Here is a 15,905-nt window from a genome sequence, read left to right as displayed (position 1 = left end):
ACCCTGGATGATCTGCTTGCCCCTGCGAGTACACCTGACTAATTTTATCTGGTTTTATTTTTCAAACTTTCGNAGTATATATATATATAAATCCTTCTTTTTTATAATCTAAGAACAATAATATGTGAGATACGTTATTTCAATTGTATCACGATTTAGGAAAATTTAATAACCCTTCTAAGCAATATAATTTCAATTTACAATATTGATTTTAGTCGGTGGCTCTTATTTTATTTATTATATCATTATTTTCACATCACATATATTGTAATTCGATAAATTATAAGAAATATATAACTTTCCTATAACTTGACAAATATTTTCAAAACATAAATACTTTTTCTTACTTCACATATAAAGAATAAATACTTTGAATAATTTTTTCCTTCTACAGTAAACAGTACTAAGAAGGCTATTGGAATATTTACATTTAATACTTTTTCAAACAGAATTTAACGAATGTTACTTCTATAAAAATACTCCTTAAATTTATCGGTACTTAGAAAGCCTTTGCCCATTACTTTAAATTTAATATTAACACTTATATTTAAGTGTTAAAAAGCGAATTTTTTTAATAATAAAAACGAACTTATTACAACACCGATATTTTAACCTGAAAAAAACATTTTTTACTGATTAAATACTTTTTTTTCTGAAACATACATCTAAGATTTATCAGTTTAAAGCTATGCTCTAAAATCGTACAACTTGCCGAAAACTTAAAAAAGTGTTAAAATTAACTCTTTTTTTTTTATTTAAGTAAACTTTTAGAATTGTGCAATCGATTTATATATGTATGGTTAATTTCTAACTCAAATAAATTAAAGATTGACCAACATTCAATCATTTAATGAATAAAAAATATGCTTTTTATCTAAAATACTAGAAAAATTTATAAATTGCAAAAATTAATCACATTTTAAAGATTCAAAATTTAATCACAAATTTAATTTTTATGCTGATTTAGCATTTTTATGGCTTAAAAAAATGTTTTTATATGAATTTAATTAATACATGCAAGAAGAAAATATAAATAATATATATTGCTATTTATTAAAAAGAGGTCTTCTGACAACAATTTGAAGAAACAACTTATTATACTTCCGTACAAGAAAAATACGTTTAAATGATAAATAAGAGAAAAATTGTACTAATTAAACTCGAGATAAAACATCTGCGGAAACAAAATTACGCCTGCATTTAATTTTAAAAAGTCATTGTGTCAACAAAATCACAATTAACTCTTTTAATTTGACTTTTAAATTTACTAAGTAATTTAAATAAGCTTTATTCACTCATTTAGAGAGCAGATATGATTTTAGAGATTTTTTTTCAAAAAGGCAATGAAATCTTTTTTTGGACTTTTATGACTAAAGATATATTTTTAGAAAATAAAATGAACGCATAAAAGCTCTAGGCATCTATTAAGAAAAGTGCTAGATTTACTAATAAGCTTCCTATAAGGTGAAACATTTTAACGTAAATGATAAAGGCAGAAGTAAAAAAAAATTTATACATTAGTTTGTCCGGGTATAAAATTTTTATGAAAAAAATAATATTATTAACAAAATGTTTTTAATAAACCGATAAAGGTTAGAGAATTAATACGAAAGTACATTGTTAAAATATTTAAAAGCGTATTGAACAACATTGTTGTTCAAATTGTTTCGACCTTAATACGATATTAGGGTGGACAATAATACATTGCTTTTTACACTTAATTATACAATATTTGCTTTTACTATACAAAAGTTCCACTTAAACGAAAAAATCGTTTGTTCAACACAGTATAACATAATTGCAGCTAGTTCGATAATTTTTTGTTTCAACGTTGAACTAATTTTTCTTAAATGCACTAACTTCTTTAAAAAAACACGTTTTTTTATTGATAAAATATTTTTAAACTGGTCCAAATAAAGAAAAAAACAGCTACTGATAGGAAAAAAAGCCAAAACGTGGTTGACCTGTTTACTGCCCACCACATTCTCCTGATTTAAGCCGCATGGATTATTTTCTTTGGTGTGCACTTACAATTGTTCTGCGCGACTGCGTTAAAACTACTGTGAGTTAAAATTGCTGATTGCAAGAATCGTCTGAGCTATTGTGATATCCAACAACATCCAGGTATATTTTTTCGCGTTTCTCAATTCATAGCTTGGCGGCGAGATGCATGCATGCATCGCTAGCAATAGTGGAAAGATCTTTCACGTGTGAACAATTTTAAGCATGTTTCGTTATATTTTCACATATCATAAATCATAAAATTTAAAGGAAATAATTTTTAGAACTTGATATTAAACTTCATAACCAAAAAATTAATAAACTTCTCACCCGATAAAAGAAGAGATTTTAAGGTTAATATTATTAGTTTAACACATTTTAATTCTAACCTATTCTTTAAGATTTTTAAGAATATTTTGATTGGTTAAAATATTAGGTTACAATTTATTTGTAATAATGAAACAGATTTTCTTTCAGCTATTGGGAATTTTAAAATTGCATTGGAGAATAATAATTTTCCTTTTAATTACTGTAATTATAATATTTTAATTCAAGTTATTTTATAGACTTTCAAATAATTCGGCCCATTCTGTGATATTTAGGATTTTTTTATTCCTGAAGCATATAGATAGCAGCACTTTTTTGAAATTTTTTACTCATTGAATGTTTTTTGCTTTATTTTTCAAGATTTTCCAAAGAGGTCAGCACTTGATATATTTCTAAAGTTTTCTTAATTATTTGACAATTTATATATATATTTTTTGATTTGGTTATTCTAACTGTAACTTTATCTTTATTTATTTTTCTTATTTGTGGGCGTNTTTTCAAGATTTTCCAAAGAGGTCAGCACTTGATATATTTCTAAAGCTTTCTTAATTATTTGGCAATTTATATTTTATTTTGATTTGGTTATTCTAGCTGTAACTTCATCTTTATTTATTTTTCTTATTTGTGGGCGTTTCATTACTAAGTCTTACTCTGTGTACTTTTAAATTGTGTTTGTATGTTATTGATTTTTCATTGCATTTACATTTAAATTTTTCTAATTGCTTTTTCTTATTTGTTTATTCATTATGGGGGCTCGTGGCATGGCCAGTTCTTGGCATGATAACTGACGACAGAAAGGCTCCTGCCTTTTGACTTTCAACGTGTCCCCAGATGAAGCACCGTTTTTCTAACACACATATCTTAAAATATTTTTTGTTTTCTTCTAGAATTGTGTTTCTGACTTTCTAAATTATTTAAATAAGACAAATTTGGTTTTAGCTACTTTTAGCACTTTTCCATTTTGATTTATTATTATTTTAAATGTTATTTACTTCTTTTGACTTTTTTCTAAGTTTGTATAAATCAATATCATTCTTTGATTAGATTCAAAATTATATTTATAATTACGACCCATTTAGTAAAATATACAAAACTGAAAAGTAAATTTAACCAAATAAATGGTTTTCATTCCTTGTTTTAAGGTATAGTGAAATTACCAAATGTAACTAAATTTTCCAAATTTTATCACATATTTTAAAGTTTTATTGCATTGTTAATTTTACCATAATTCTTTACTAAAGCGTTTTGGGTAAAAATACCGAGGGTTTTAGTGTTTCCCTATCGACAGAAACACGATGAATTTCGCCACACACTTGTAGTTTTGACCACACTTTTTTCTGTGTACTAACCTCAGCTTCGGATATTTATTGTAAAAAATAGGTACTTTATTTCAATTTAAAATTTAGACCCTCTATTTTAACTGCATAAAGAGCTGAATTATTAATAGTTTCGTTGAAAAAGAAAACACACATACACTTTTTTAACAAATATTTCACAGAGATTTTATTTTTTTAACTATAATAAGTGACTTGCATGCATTAATAAACACTGTGTTAAAGTACTTAGAGTACTTATATTATTAGTAAATGGAAAAAAAATATTTCTTCATTTTGAAAATTAGGGAACATTTAATATATTAGTACAGATGTAATTAGTTTAAATTAAATACTTCAGTTCTTTAGAAGAGATTTTTCAAATAAAAAGAAAATTCCTTACCTTAAAATATTTTTCATAATTAAACTTGGAACAAATAAAAGTACTTACACCTTCCTATTTTTCTTAATTACATAAAATATATTTAATTGAAAAACCCTTAACTTTTGAAGAAAATTTTTTCTTCTTAGAAGTGAATTACTAAAGTATGCGTTAAAAAGTCTAATAACCGGTGTTAAAAAACTACGGCGTTCTCAATGAGCCTGGATTTAAGTTTCCTTTTAAAAAAACCTTCTTTTTTATTATATGATAAACACTTAAATTATTTTATTAAAATACATTCTACAATGCAAGATAAAGCAAGCTTTAATTCTTAACCAAAAATATTCTTACTTCATTTTCAAAAAAGGCTAAGTATTATCTCCAAATTTTTGTTTTCTAATATCAAAAATGTCATGTTAACAGAGAGCAGCCGGATTTTGGACATACCAAAAACCGTCATTAGTATTAATTTTATTAGAAATTGATGGCATTCCTATGTAAATAGTCTTTTAATTGGTGAATATTACAAAAACACAATACATAAGGGGTTTTAATATTTTTTTAATGTAATAATGTAATACAAGACATGTGAAAACAAACAAACGATGCGAATATAAGCAATGCTCATTAGCCCACAACATGTTTTAAAAATGTGTAAATTCCATCATTTGTCTGACATTGGCGTAAGCATACTGCAGTATATCCGCGTGACGTGAAAAAGACAGCAAAACATCAAAAAATTGGTTTCTACCATTTCTCATAGTTATCGGTAGTTTTGTTCTGTTCTTTGCAGTGTTAAAAAGCTTGCTTCTTTTATTTTATAGACTAAAATTTATGAGTTAGGAGCTATTTGATGCACAAACACTAATTCGTAGGTCAACAGCATAAGAATGAACAAGCATAAGAATGAACTTGCTATGAGCAGTTAAGGTCACAGAAATATTTCCTGAAAACTATCCAAGTACTGAGGACAGCAATATCACAAACGTTGTAACAAAATGCGAGTCACCTACTAATTTTACATAGTGTAGAATAGTCAGGTAGCCTATGTCACAATTCGTTCTATTGTAGTAAGTGATAGTGCTTGACTTCTAGTCGATGCTGTCATCTGCAAACGCATTGGCATAAATGCTATTCAGAATTATGTTATTCTTTTGCTTTTGCATAGCGTGTTTTGTTTCCATTTTACTACACAAGATCTGAGGTTTTGTTTTCCATGTTTAGGCGTAGAGTGTGGCGTAGAGTGTCTATTAATGTGGAAATTTTTTTTTAACAAAAAAAATCACCTGCAAGTTTTGCTGAGGTATAACACCTATCAATAGTCTCCTTGTGTTCAGAGTTTAGGTGTTGTTTCATACTCAGGGCATTATAATTTCCCAGATAAGGTTTCAGTTGGACCCGTTTTTTTTCAATTTGAACAAGTAAAGATAACCATTGAAAAAAACTTGTATTCTTTTAATTTTATGTCAGTTGAAAACAAAAATTTGAAGGTTTCGTTATGCGACAAATTTGTATTTTGACTTGCTTGCCAATGAATATCCCCCTTTCAGTTCTTCTGCTCGTTCTTGTTCAGGATTATAAAATAATAAAAATTTATAATCAGGATGAACACGGTTTCTTTCAGACTCAATAACGAATTTGTAATGCAATAACTATTTCAAACATCAAGTCTAAGATACATATAATTTAACGGAAACTATTACGTGCATTTTTGAACAGGGTATACTCCCATTTCTGTTTTACAAATCATTTTTGAAAGGTTTGAAGCATTTCAAAATCAAAAACAGGTATAAGAATTAACACTTTTCTTATGGGGTCAAAATTATCTCGTTTGGTTGTTTTAGGTAGCTCTATAATTATTTATTTTATTACTAACATAAACGCTTGAAATTTAAAACAGTATACTTAGAAGCAATTTGGAAAAAGTGAAAAATATTGCATTCGAAGCTCACGTGCAATCTTAAAAACAACATAAGAAATGGCAAAAAATAATTAAAATGATCCCAGCGCCTTATCTGGCATTAAAAACTACTATATTCTCAAAGAATTATTTTATTGAAATATAGTCAACGATGCAGTAAAAACATGTATTAATTTTTACCGAAAATCTATTCATTTCAATCTAAACAAATGCTAATAATTCTCAAAGAATTGTTTTATTAAAATATAATCAACGATGCAGTAAAAACATGTTTTAATTTTTACCGAAAATCTTCTCACTTCAATCTAAACAAATGCTAATTATTATCATCAAATTTTTGCTTTCCAATATAAAAAAAAGGCTATGCTAATGGTTAAGAATGTTTTGAATTTTCGGGAATGGGAAAACAAGTCGATGCCATCCATCATCGCGAAACTTCCTTTATTTGTGTCATATCGTCTGCAGTAGTTCTGGAATGTAAGAGAAAAAGGCCTAACCCTGGTTACCCGCTGATGTTAAAATATGCATATATGCAATGATCGATTGCTACAGCTGGCAGATTTCTCATCTTATTTTTTTATCTGTACAAAATGTGTAAAAGATAAGTGCTATATTTAACGCTTTTCTTCTTTTTTATTTCCGCACGGAAAATGGATAATATGAAACGAAAACAAATACGGAAAATGAAAAAACAACTACTTTGATAAAATTATGTTTGAAAAAAAAATTTTTATCGAGTCAACAGCTCTGTTTTAAGTATATAAATAAATCTTTCATTTCATTTGAATGTTACATGAGCTTTCATTTCTTTCTATTTTAGATTATGAGATTTGAAAGATATGTGATAAAGCAGAAATAATAATAAAAAAATACTTATGCGTTTATAAATTGGGAGGAATTTAATACATTTACACATTTTATAGTTTAGAGAATTTGATTTTGATTAAAAAATAATCCACTGAATAAACTAGGAATATTTTTAATGAAATAAATTATATGGTTATTATTGCTACATTTTATTTTTCACTTTTAATACATTTATATTTCAAAAATCGGTTTAATTTTCTTAAAGTTTAAAACGGCAAAAATGTTTCTTTCAATTTTTTACAACATCGTCAACAGTATTTAATAACTTAAGGAAAAATGCAAATAAGGAAGCCTAATCATCAACACAAGGAGAATTCTGCCTTAGTAACAAGGTAATGACATAAATATGTGAAATTTATATAAATCTTTCATTTTTCAAATATTTTTATTTTTTAAAAATTCTGCACGTGACATTTATTTTTGAATTTTTTTCTAAATTTGGTGTAATTACATTAAATAGCAACGGTTTCAATACAACCACATTTCTAGATTATAGAAACAATCCTGTCTTAAAAATAGAAAACGGGATCCAAATAATATGCAAAATATAATTTCTTATGGGAAACGGGATCAAAATACTATGCATAATATAAATTTTGATTGGAAACAGGGTTCAAATGGTACGCATAGTCTAATTTCCTTTTGGAAAAGGTGCCCAAATAATATGCGTATCGTAATTTCTTATTGTAATAAGGGTGTGAACAGTATGCATAATATAATTTCTTAAATGAAACGGGAGTCCAAATAATATGCAATCATAGGATTTCTGCTTACTTTCATATCTTTTCTGATTAAATAATATAAATTCGTTTTCTGTAAAGGGAATTGAAAAGATACACTGTTAGAAATTTCTCTGAAAAAATGGTTAAATAACAATTTATTGAATGGTTATTTTACCCTATTTAATCAAAACAGTCAAATAACAGTTTGATCACTATTTTATTTATGGTTAAGTTTGAGAAAAATTGTTTATTAACTACTTTTCCTTAATACGGTTAAACACCCCGAATTTTATCGCACTCACTAGAACGACCTAATGAAGCTACTTACTTCTTTGCAAATGTGTACATATCATAGCCGAGCGGGCTTATCTGTCAATCTCATGGAACTGGTTTATGGTACCTGGCAAAACTGGAGTTTGAGTCCTAGCGTTGACACTACAATATTTCCTCCATTCCCTTCAATACATGAAGAATTTCCAGTGTCCGGCGCTCTCCAATGCCCATTACCTAACGAAAAGGCGAGCTCCTATTTCTAGTTAAACAATTACATCTCTTTTTACGTTTTTGAAAAATGCTAGTAGTAAATGGTTAAAAAGCCGTATAGTTTCGTATTCATGACTTTATAACCATACTTTTTGTAAATAGTTTCAAAATCATAAAGGAGAAAAATGTTCTCGACCGTAAACTTTACGGTTAATCGGATGGACAGACAGCTGCCAGTTATTTTACCGTAATTTTAGAAGGAAAATTTTAACAGTGCACCAACGATATATTTTTATTCTGAATATTTAGTTGTAATGCTATCTCGTTCTGCATTTTTGCTTCTTTTTGTGACTTATAGAGACTGAGAACATAAATATATTAGCAAAATTTTTCTTTTGCTTAACCCACTGATGGTTCTGCACTTACAAAGTCATATTTAAGCTGCTGTTTGCAGTCAAAATCAGTTTTTCGATGTTATAAGAAAGGGAAATAGTGTATAGGGAAGAAATTTTTCCTCAATTTTGTATCTTTGCTGAACCTCCATTAAGTTAAAAATAATATAATAAAAGTATTTATAATCATCTAATCATAAGTTAACAGGACATAAATTATAATCATATTATACAAAATGCAGATTACAATTGAGTCATTTTGAGACTTTTACTGCATAAAATTACATTATGTATTTATTTTTTGTTTTTTCGGTATTAAAAAAATTATTTTCATCCATTTTATTTTAGTCATTATATATGTATTTGTTTATCACTATTGTGTAGCAAATGGAAATTTTCTAAGTAATAAAAATAATGAATACTGACTGCTAATTAATAACAATATTATATTTGATGAAGTACGTCTCTCGTAAGTTTTTTTATTAATATTTATTGATTATTTTACAAATTCCCAAATAGCGAGTATAATAATTTACTATGCAGCGCTAATGCATACATTGTTGAAAACAATTTAGTATTATTACTAGATGTGAAGAATTAAATGAATATTTTTTTAATGTTAATGGTTGTTTGAAAAATAAGTTAGAAAAAATTGTAAAACACGAGTAAGAAGACTGCAAACCAGACTTAACGACAGTACTGTATGCTATACTGATAAAAATAGCGCCGTCAAACCAACCATAATATGATAGAAATGGTGTTTTTGACTCCATAGGTACACCAAAAAGATTGGTAATCTTTACCGAAGTGCTTTGTTAATGATTTTGGTAAAATTTACCGGTACAATATGGATCTATAATGTGTGATAAAGTTTGGCGACTGCGGTAACCCACTTATTTGATTAAATTTACTTTTCAGTTTTGTATATTTTACTAAATTTATCGTAATAAGAATTAAAATTTTGAAAACCAAAACTAAACCGTTGCTATAAGAATGGGAGAAAAATTATTAATCAGAAATATGTTTTTTTTATACCAGAAGTGTCCTTACTATACAGGGTGGTAATTTTACTAGTTTTTTTTCTCCTTGATAAAATCAACAACTTTATAAGTTTTAGATCCTATGTTCAAAACGGAGTTTTATAAATATTTTCAAATTAAAAATATCTTGTATAAGACAATTTTTTTTAATTAAAAAATGAAGGAAAAGATAGAGAACGTGTTTTAAAAAAACGTTTACACTACTATGTATTCATTATATGTTTATTTTTAATATAATTCAAATTTAAAAACACTGTTTCACATTTAATTATTCTTTAATTACCCATAAAATGTTTTCTTCTAATGGATGCTATAATAAAACCTCAATGCATTGGCGTATTTAAATTCTAAATAAACTTACTAGTTTTAAAACTTAAGATTATAGATAAAATTAAAAAATCCTAGCTCTGCTAAGTAAAATAATCTTTCTACTGATTTATTTTACATATTTTAGAATCATCTGCAATGACATATTAATATGTCATTAAAGCTTATTCGAATATGCCAAAAGATTTTATTTTATTTTCAGTATTGATACTATACTTATTTATAGTATTATAAAGCTAACTAAACTTTTATTTTTGAAAACAGACATCAACAGTTATAACTTAGTTAAAATACTAAATGCAATTTGATAAGCAAAAATTTAATGGCTTTGATTCGTTTTGAGAATAAAAATATTTATTAATATTTTAAAAAACAGAAATTAAATAGATTGTTAAAAATGAATTAAGAATGAATCATTTTAAAATTGTGCCAAATTTCGAAGATATAAATTTTGAGATTTACTACTGCAACATATTAAATATATAACACTTGATGTTTGAATAAAAAATACGATGGAAAAGAATTATTTTCGGCATTTTACTTTCTGTCATTGAGTTAAAAAAATACTTACAATCATTTAAATATTTGACTAAAAGTTTATTACTTTTCATAAAAGTATATTGATATATTTTTTTTACGAGTCACTCCATCTGAGTTTTTTTTTAATTCTTGAAACAAAATTATTGAAGCTACAACTGTTTGATAAGTAAAAGCTTTTTTTAACAAAAAAAATCAATGCTATAATGATCATATTATTTTGAAAGCGTTTATCTTTCAAAAATCATTTAAATGCCCAAGAAAAAAAGTATCAAAGGAAAAGTCTGAAGAATATGATAAAGGATGCAAAAACTTAAAAGATCATTTTGAAATCTATGTTATTATGACGAAAATTAACAGTTTTGAATTCACTGACATTACAATTAATGACAGCACTTTACGATTTCTGAATGTTGTATCATCCTGTCTAGAAAGGAAAATTAAAGATTATCAATAATTAAAAGGCAATTTAATTTAACTTCTTAATAGCGTACTTCTCCTAAACAGTAGAAAAGCGCCATACTCTAAACTTTTAAAATTAACAAATACAGAGAAATATAACAGTGATAATTAGCTGCATCTAATGTAACAGATAAATATTACGATTAAGTTTTCAGTTAATGTTAAAAGCTTGGCAATAAACTAACAATGAATCAAACAATGTATTGATTGACTTTTTATCAATGGTTGTAATTATTGACTGATAAGATCGAAAGTTAAGAACCATCTTTTACACTTATCATTTTTAAAATAATATTAGAAAAAAATATTAAAATATTTTCATTAGAAAATTAAAAATCTTGGAGTATTATTTTCACATAACCCATTAATAAAGAAATAAAATAAAAACTAATAAAGCTTTCAAAAGAAATACTCTAGAAAAATAATTAGATTTAAAAATAACAATCATTAAGAGTTAATGAGGACATTTTCTCCATATTTGCTGCAGTTAAAACAATAAAATCAATAGCTATGCTCGAAGGTTTAAAGTATGATAAATTTAAAGTTAAATTATTTTATATGTAGCTCTCTTATAACCTTGAAAAAAGTTTATTCCCCCTTTTATGATATTTTTGTTTCAGTTTTTCAGAAATTTTGTTTCTTATTATCATCTAAAAGTCAAAAATAACAATATTTTTTTTAAAAAATTTACCACTGGGCAATATTTATTGGTTCGGTGTTTTAATTGTATGTAAAAACGATAGAATCATATTTATTTTTAATAAAAAGGAGCTAAAATATATAATAATCTATCTAACCTCCTGTTTTTTTTATGAACGACACATTTTCAGCTTACTTAAATTTTCTAGACTTAGTTATTATTTAAAAAAAGGTAGCTTTAAATATGTCGAAATATATTACACATTTCAAACATATTGTGCATTTTAAAAACATAATTTTGCACTCTCATTAATGTAAAAATGTCCAAGATACGTTTTTTATTTTCTGAAAAATTGTGTTTCTTTGTTTGCTGTTAGTTACTAACAAGATTCGTTTTTAATAGCTGTCAGTGTGATTAAATATATAATAATTTTAAACCATTAAACATTTTTCTTCAAAAATATTATAAGAAGGTATTAATGAATTTGGGTAAAGAAACTTACCAATGGTTGTAATGACAGTCAATGAATATAGAAAAGCCCCAGAAAAAGACCACTGTTGATTTTTACCATCCTTTCCATCATATCCATCTTTAACAGCAGCAATTAGTTCTGTTTGAAAATGCTTCACTTCATGGGCAACCATTCGCGTCCAATTATCCTTATAAAGTACATTAAGATTGTCCGTTATTTCCCAAAGCCGTCGCACAGTTTCAGATCTTAGTTGGCTTACTTGGTGAGCTTTTTCTTCCTCATAAGGGGCTTCTAATGCCCTGAAAGCGAATGCACCCATAACGCTGTATCCAATAACCAAAGCACATAGTCCAACATGTGAAAAAAGAAAAGTGGTAAAACGTCGACAACAACCTTTGCACTTGGATTCTCTGTGGTGATTACCTCTCTTCCTCGGAGGGCGGTGATGGCCGGGGCCCATCATACCACCAGTACGATTCATTTCCATTTCCATAACTATTTCTTCGGGATTTTTCTTTGCCTAAGTTAAGGAAATATGATGCATCGTATACTGAATTCCCAAACATGTCCTTAACATCTTGTACGTAATGTAGAACTTCTTAAACTTTCGGATTAGTGCACTAGTTTTTCAACTGGGATGGCTCACATTCTGTTTAAAGATTAATTTACGAACACAAATTAACATAAGTTTTTTTTTCGTTGGTAAAGTTTTATCCTGTGTAGTAGAATATAAAGGACATGTTTTTATAAAATAATTATTTACTCATACTGGATTATGTGTACTAAAGGAGAACTTCAAAATTAATTTCACTATACAAAAATTTATGCATTTTAACTATTAGCTAATTTTTTTTAAATTTATTACTCCTTTATTTTATGAGCCAACTGAAATTTCAAAAAAAATAGAAAGTGTCATGTCTCGCAGTATGGTATGCAACAAAATTCAAAAATTCTAAGTAAATCAAGATGGACATCCATGGCCTTCATTCATGAAGTAAAAATGGTAGCCATGATCTATATTGACGGAGATGAAATTTCAAATAGCCATTATCATCGTAAATTCTATAAGCTCTCCGATACAATCGCCTTAAAATTGCAACAAATATTAACATGAGCATTGGATACAACATGATTTTTTCCTAATCATGAAACTTAAATATTTCGAATAGTTCATTAAGGATCTGTGTAGCCTTACTAGTTATTATTTAAAATTTTGATTTAAAATTACATGATATTTTGAAACATTTCATGCATGTTTGTTTTATTTAAACAAACGATCGTGTACAATTTAAAACAGTTTAACATTGGTTATAATTGTTCACAAAAAATTTAGTAGACACAGGCATTTTTTTTTCTAAAGAAAATGCAGATTCTCTGCATTGGAACAACGAATAATAAACATAATCCTGTGGCCACACATTCGCTAATTTTGAAGCAGAAATCACATGGCACAAGTAACAGTAGTAGCTGGATTCGGCTGATAGGCTTAGTCGAAATCAATAATAAAATTCAACTCATAAATCCTGACAAAAAGTAAGAAAATCTAATGAAAATGATCTCTAAAGTGACGACAGAAAATCTGAAATTTCTTCAATACTGCTACACAAGGAAAAAAAAATTTGGTGAACTCATAGGAATCCTAAGAATTAGATTTGACTCCTATCACACAAGTTTTCCTACACGGTAAGCAAACTGCAGAACCATCTGACTCAACTGCTGTGAAACGATTTGAGCTCAGTATTAGAAGAATTCCATTCCAAAGCTTCGGCAGGGAGAAGAGAAATGCGCCATCTTGTGGAAGTAATTTCATACACTGCCGGTTATTTAATTAACTCGTTTTAAAGAAGAGGCATGTGAATGAAATGAAGTAATTAGAATTTTCTTCATTAATTTTTAATTTATTTATGAAATTCAATAGATGATTTATTTTAATATCTTATTAAAAGTACATATACCGAGTCCTATTTCGACTAATTAATTTGTGTTGTGTTTTGTTTAAATGAAGATTTAATTATTAAAATAAGCTTTCGAACGCAAATTAAATTGCTGAAAATATGAGTATTTTTCTTTAGTTTTTGTATTGTTTTTCATTTTCTGGCAATTTAAGAGTGTTTTAATCTTGAATTTTTAAAACAAAGATTAAATTTCGTAGTCAGTTATTCTTAATTTTTTTCCATGCTTCAGGGATTAAATTCTTTTTTTTGTGTTTATGTGAAATTAAATATCTTCAATATTTTAATTGTAGTTATAAAACATCAGAGATTTAGCAATTTTATTTTATCATTATCTTAATTATGTGTAAAGGAAATTTAGTTTTAGCTTTATTACAATAATTTATTATTTCTTTTTTTCTTTTTTAGCCTATAGATAAAAATATATTTTATGTACATTTTATTAAAGAATAAAATGCTTATTTCAGACATTTTATAAATACTTAGATTGGAGTAGTAATATCATTTTTAAATTCATTGTAAAATCATTGCAATGCATTTTTTAATAATGTATAAAAATTCAATTCGAAAGATTTTTCTTATAAATATCCAAATGCTACTTTTTAATATGAGGAAGTAAAAAATGTAAAGTGTATCATTTTGATAGTAATTTTCAGACCTCCAATTTGAAATATACTATCTGTCTCCAATCAAATAAAACCTCTAATCTGAACTTCAAATATAAAGGGAATTTTAATTACTTCAGTTTATATAAACAAGCCGTCCTTACTTATCCTCTTTGTGCCGAACTTGCACACAATGCCTCTAATCTTTTTCTCCACACACTCCTGTCTTTGGCCAGGCAACGGGCTTCTTCCTATGCAGCTAATCTTACTCTACTAAGATCTTCCTTAATGCTTTGTTGCCATGTTAGTCTTAGTTTCCCTCTTTTTCTCCTTCCATCAGGCTCCCATGAGTTTGCAACATTTGCAGGATTGTTTCTATCTGTTCCTAGTATATGGCTGATCCATCTCCATCTTCGTTTTAAAATTTCTTCATTGACAAATGGTATATTAGATTTTGTTAAAAGATCTTTATTTGTTATACTATTGAGACAGTAGATTTTTAGTATCATTTTTAAACATCTATTTTGAAAAGTTTCCAGCAGCAAGACTGTCCATTTAAACAAGACGGTACATTTTAATTGCATAGAACAATTTTTAAGTTATCAAAAAATTAATAATGGGTCCTATGGATTTACTCTGAAGTTTTTTGAGTTCCGTGTGTTTGAATAACTTTTTAAAAATCAAAACTGACTGATATGGATATAAGTTACACAGTTATCAAAATTAAACAGTGAACAATTAGTTGACATATTTCAGTGAATTATACAAATTTTTTTAAAAGATGTTTTATAATATATTTTAAGAAGGTGTTATAACGTTTTTGGAATAATCGTTGTCTTAAAGATTGTGACTTCTACAAATTATAAAAAACACCATCTAATTTGTTACGGGTGTAGCATTTGGTGTTACGGATATAAGACGCTATGATTTTAAATTATGAATTGCCTTTCACAAAATGGAAACCATAAGTACCCAAAAAATTACAAAAGGACTTATTTAATTTAGAAATAATAGCTTTAAACGTTATAGGAGTAGTTCTGGAATTTGATATTACGGAATTGAATTTTCTAGGGAAAAAAGAATTTTATTAACAAATTTTTAGGAAAAACAAATACTTCTTTTACGTTTCTTTTACAAAAAATATTTAAATAAAGTTTTACAAAATAAGAAGATCGTTTCTTGATCATGTTTGGGATTAAATAAAAATGAATAATGCCCATATTTTAATTGTAACGTAAGAAATTTCCGATGCCGTAATGAAATTTATTATGGGGAAAATTAGAAAACTTTCGTTTTTTCTTTGAGTCTGCTGAATCTTTAATAGGCTTAGCATTATTTTTTCAGTATTTTAGCGTTTCTTAAAACAGTGCAGGTTGCTGCACTGTTAAAATTTTTATTCTAAAATTACGGTGAAATTATCGGCAGCTGTCTGTCTATCCAATTATCTGTAAAGTACATGGTT

The 15,905-nt window shown here is 27.0% G+C and overlaps 1 protein-coding gene across 1 annotated transcript in view; it reads right to left on the bottom strand.

The window, feature by feature from the left end:
• Positions 1 to 13,628, bottom strand: part of LOC107445842 (TWiK family of potassium channels protein 7-like) — a 79,861-nt gene extending 66,233 nt beyond the window's left edge. The window contains exon 1 of the mRNA XM_016060333.3: positions 11,917 to 13,628. Coding sequence (XP_015915819.1) covers positions 11,917 to 12,379 — 463 coding nt within the window. The 5' untranslated portion in view covers positions 12,380 to 13,628. The remainder of the gene's footprint in view (positions 1 to 11,916) is intronic.
• Between the last annotated feature and the right edge of the window lie 2,277 nt (positions 13,629 to 15,905).

Source organism: Parasteatoda tepidariorum, chromosome 5 (genome assembly GCF_043381705.1).
Source record: "Parasteatoda tepidariorum isolate YZ-2023 chromosome 5, CAS_Ptep_4.0, whole genome shotgun sequence".
NCBI classification, from domain to species: Eukaryota; Metazoa; Arthropoda; class Arachnida; order Araneae; family Theridiidae; genus Parasteatoda; species Parasteatoda tepidariorum.
Note: the sequence above shows the minus strand (reverse complement) of the source record. Positions and strands in the feature narration are given on the sequence as shown.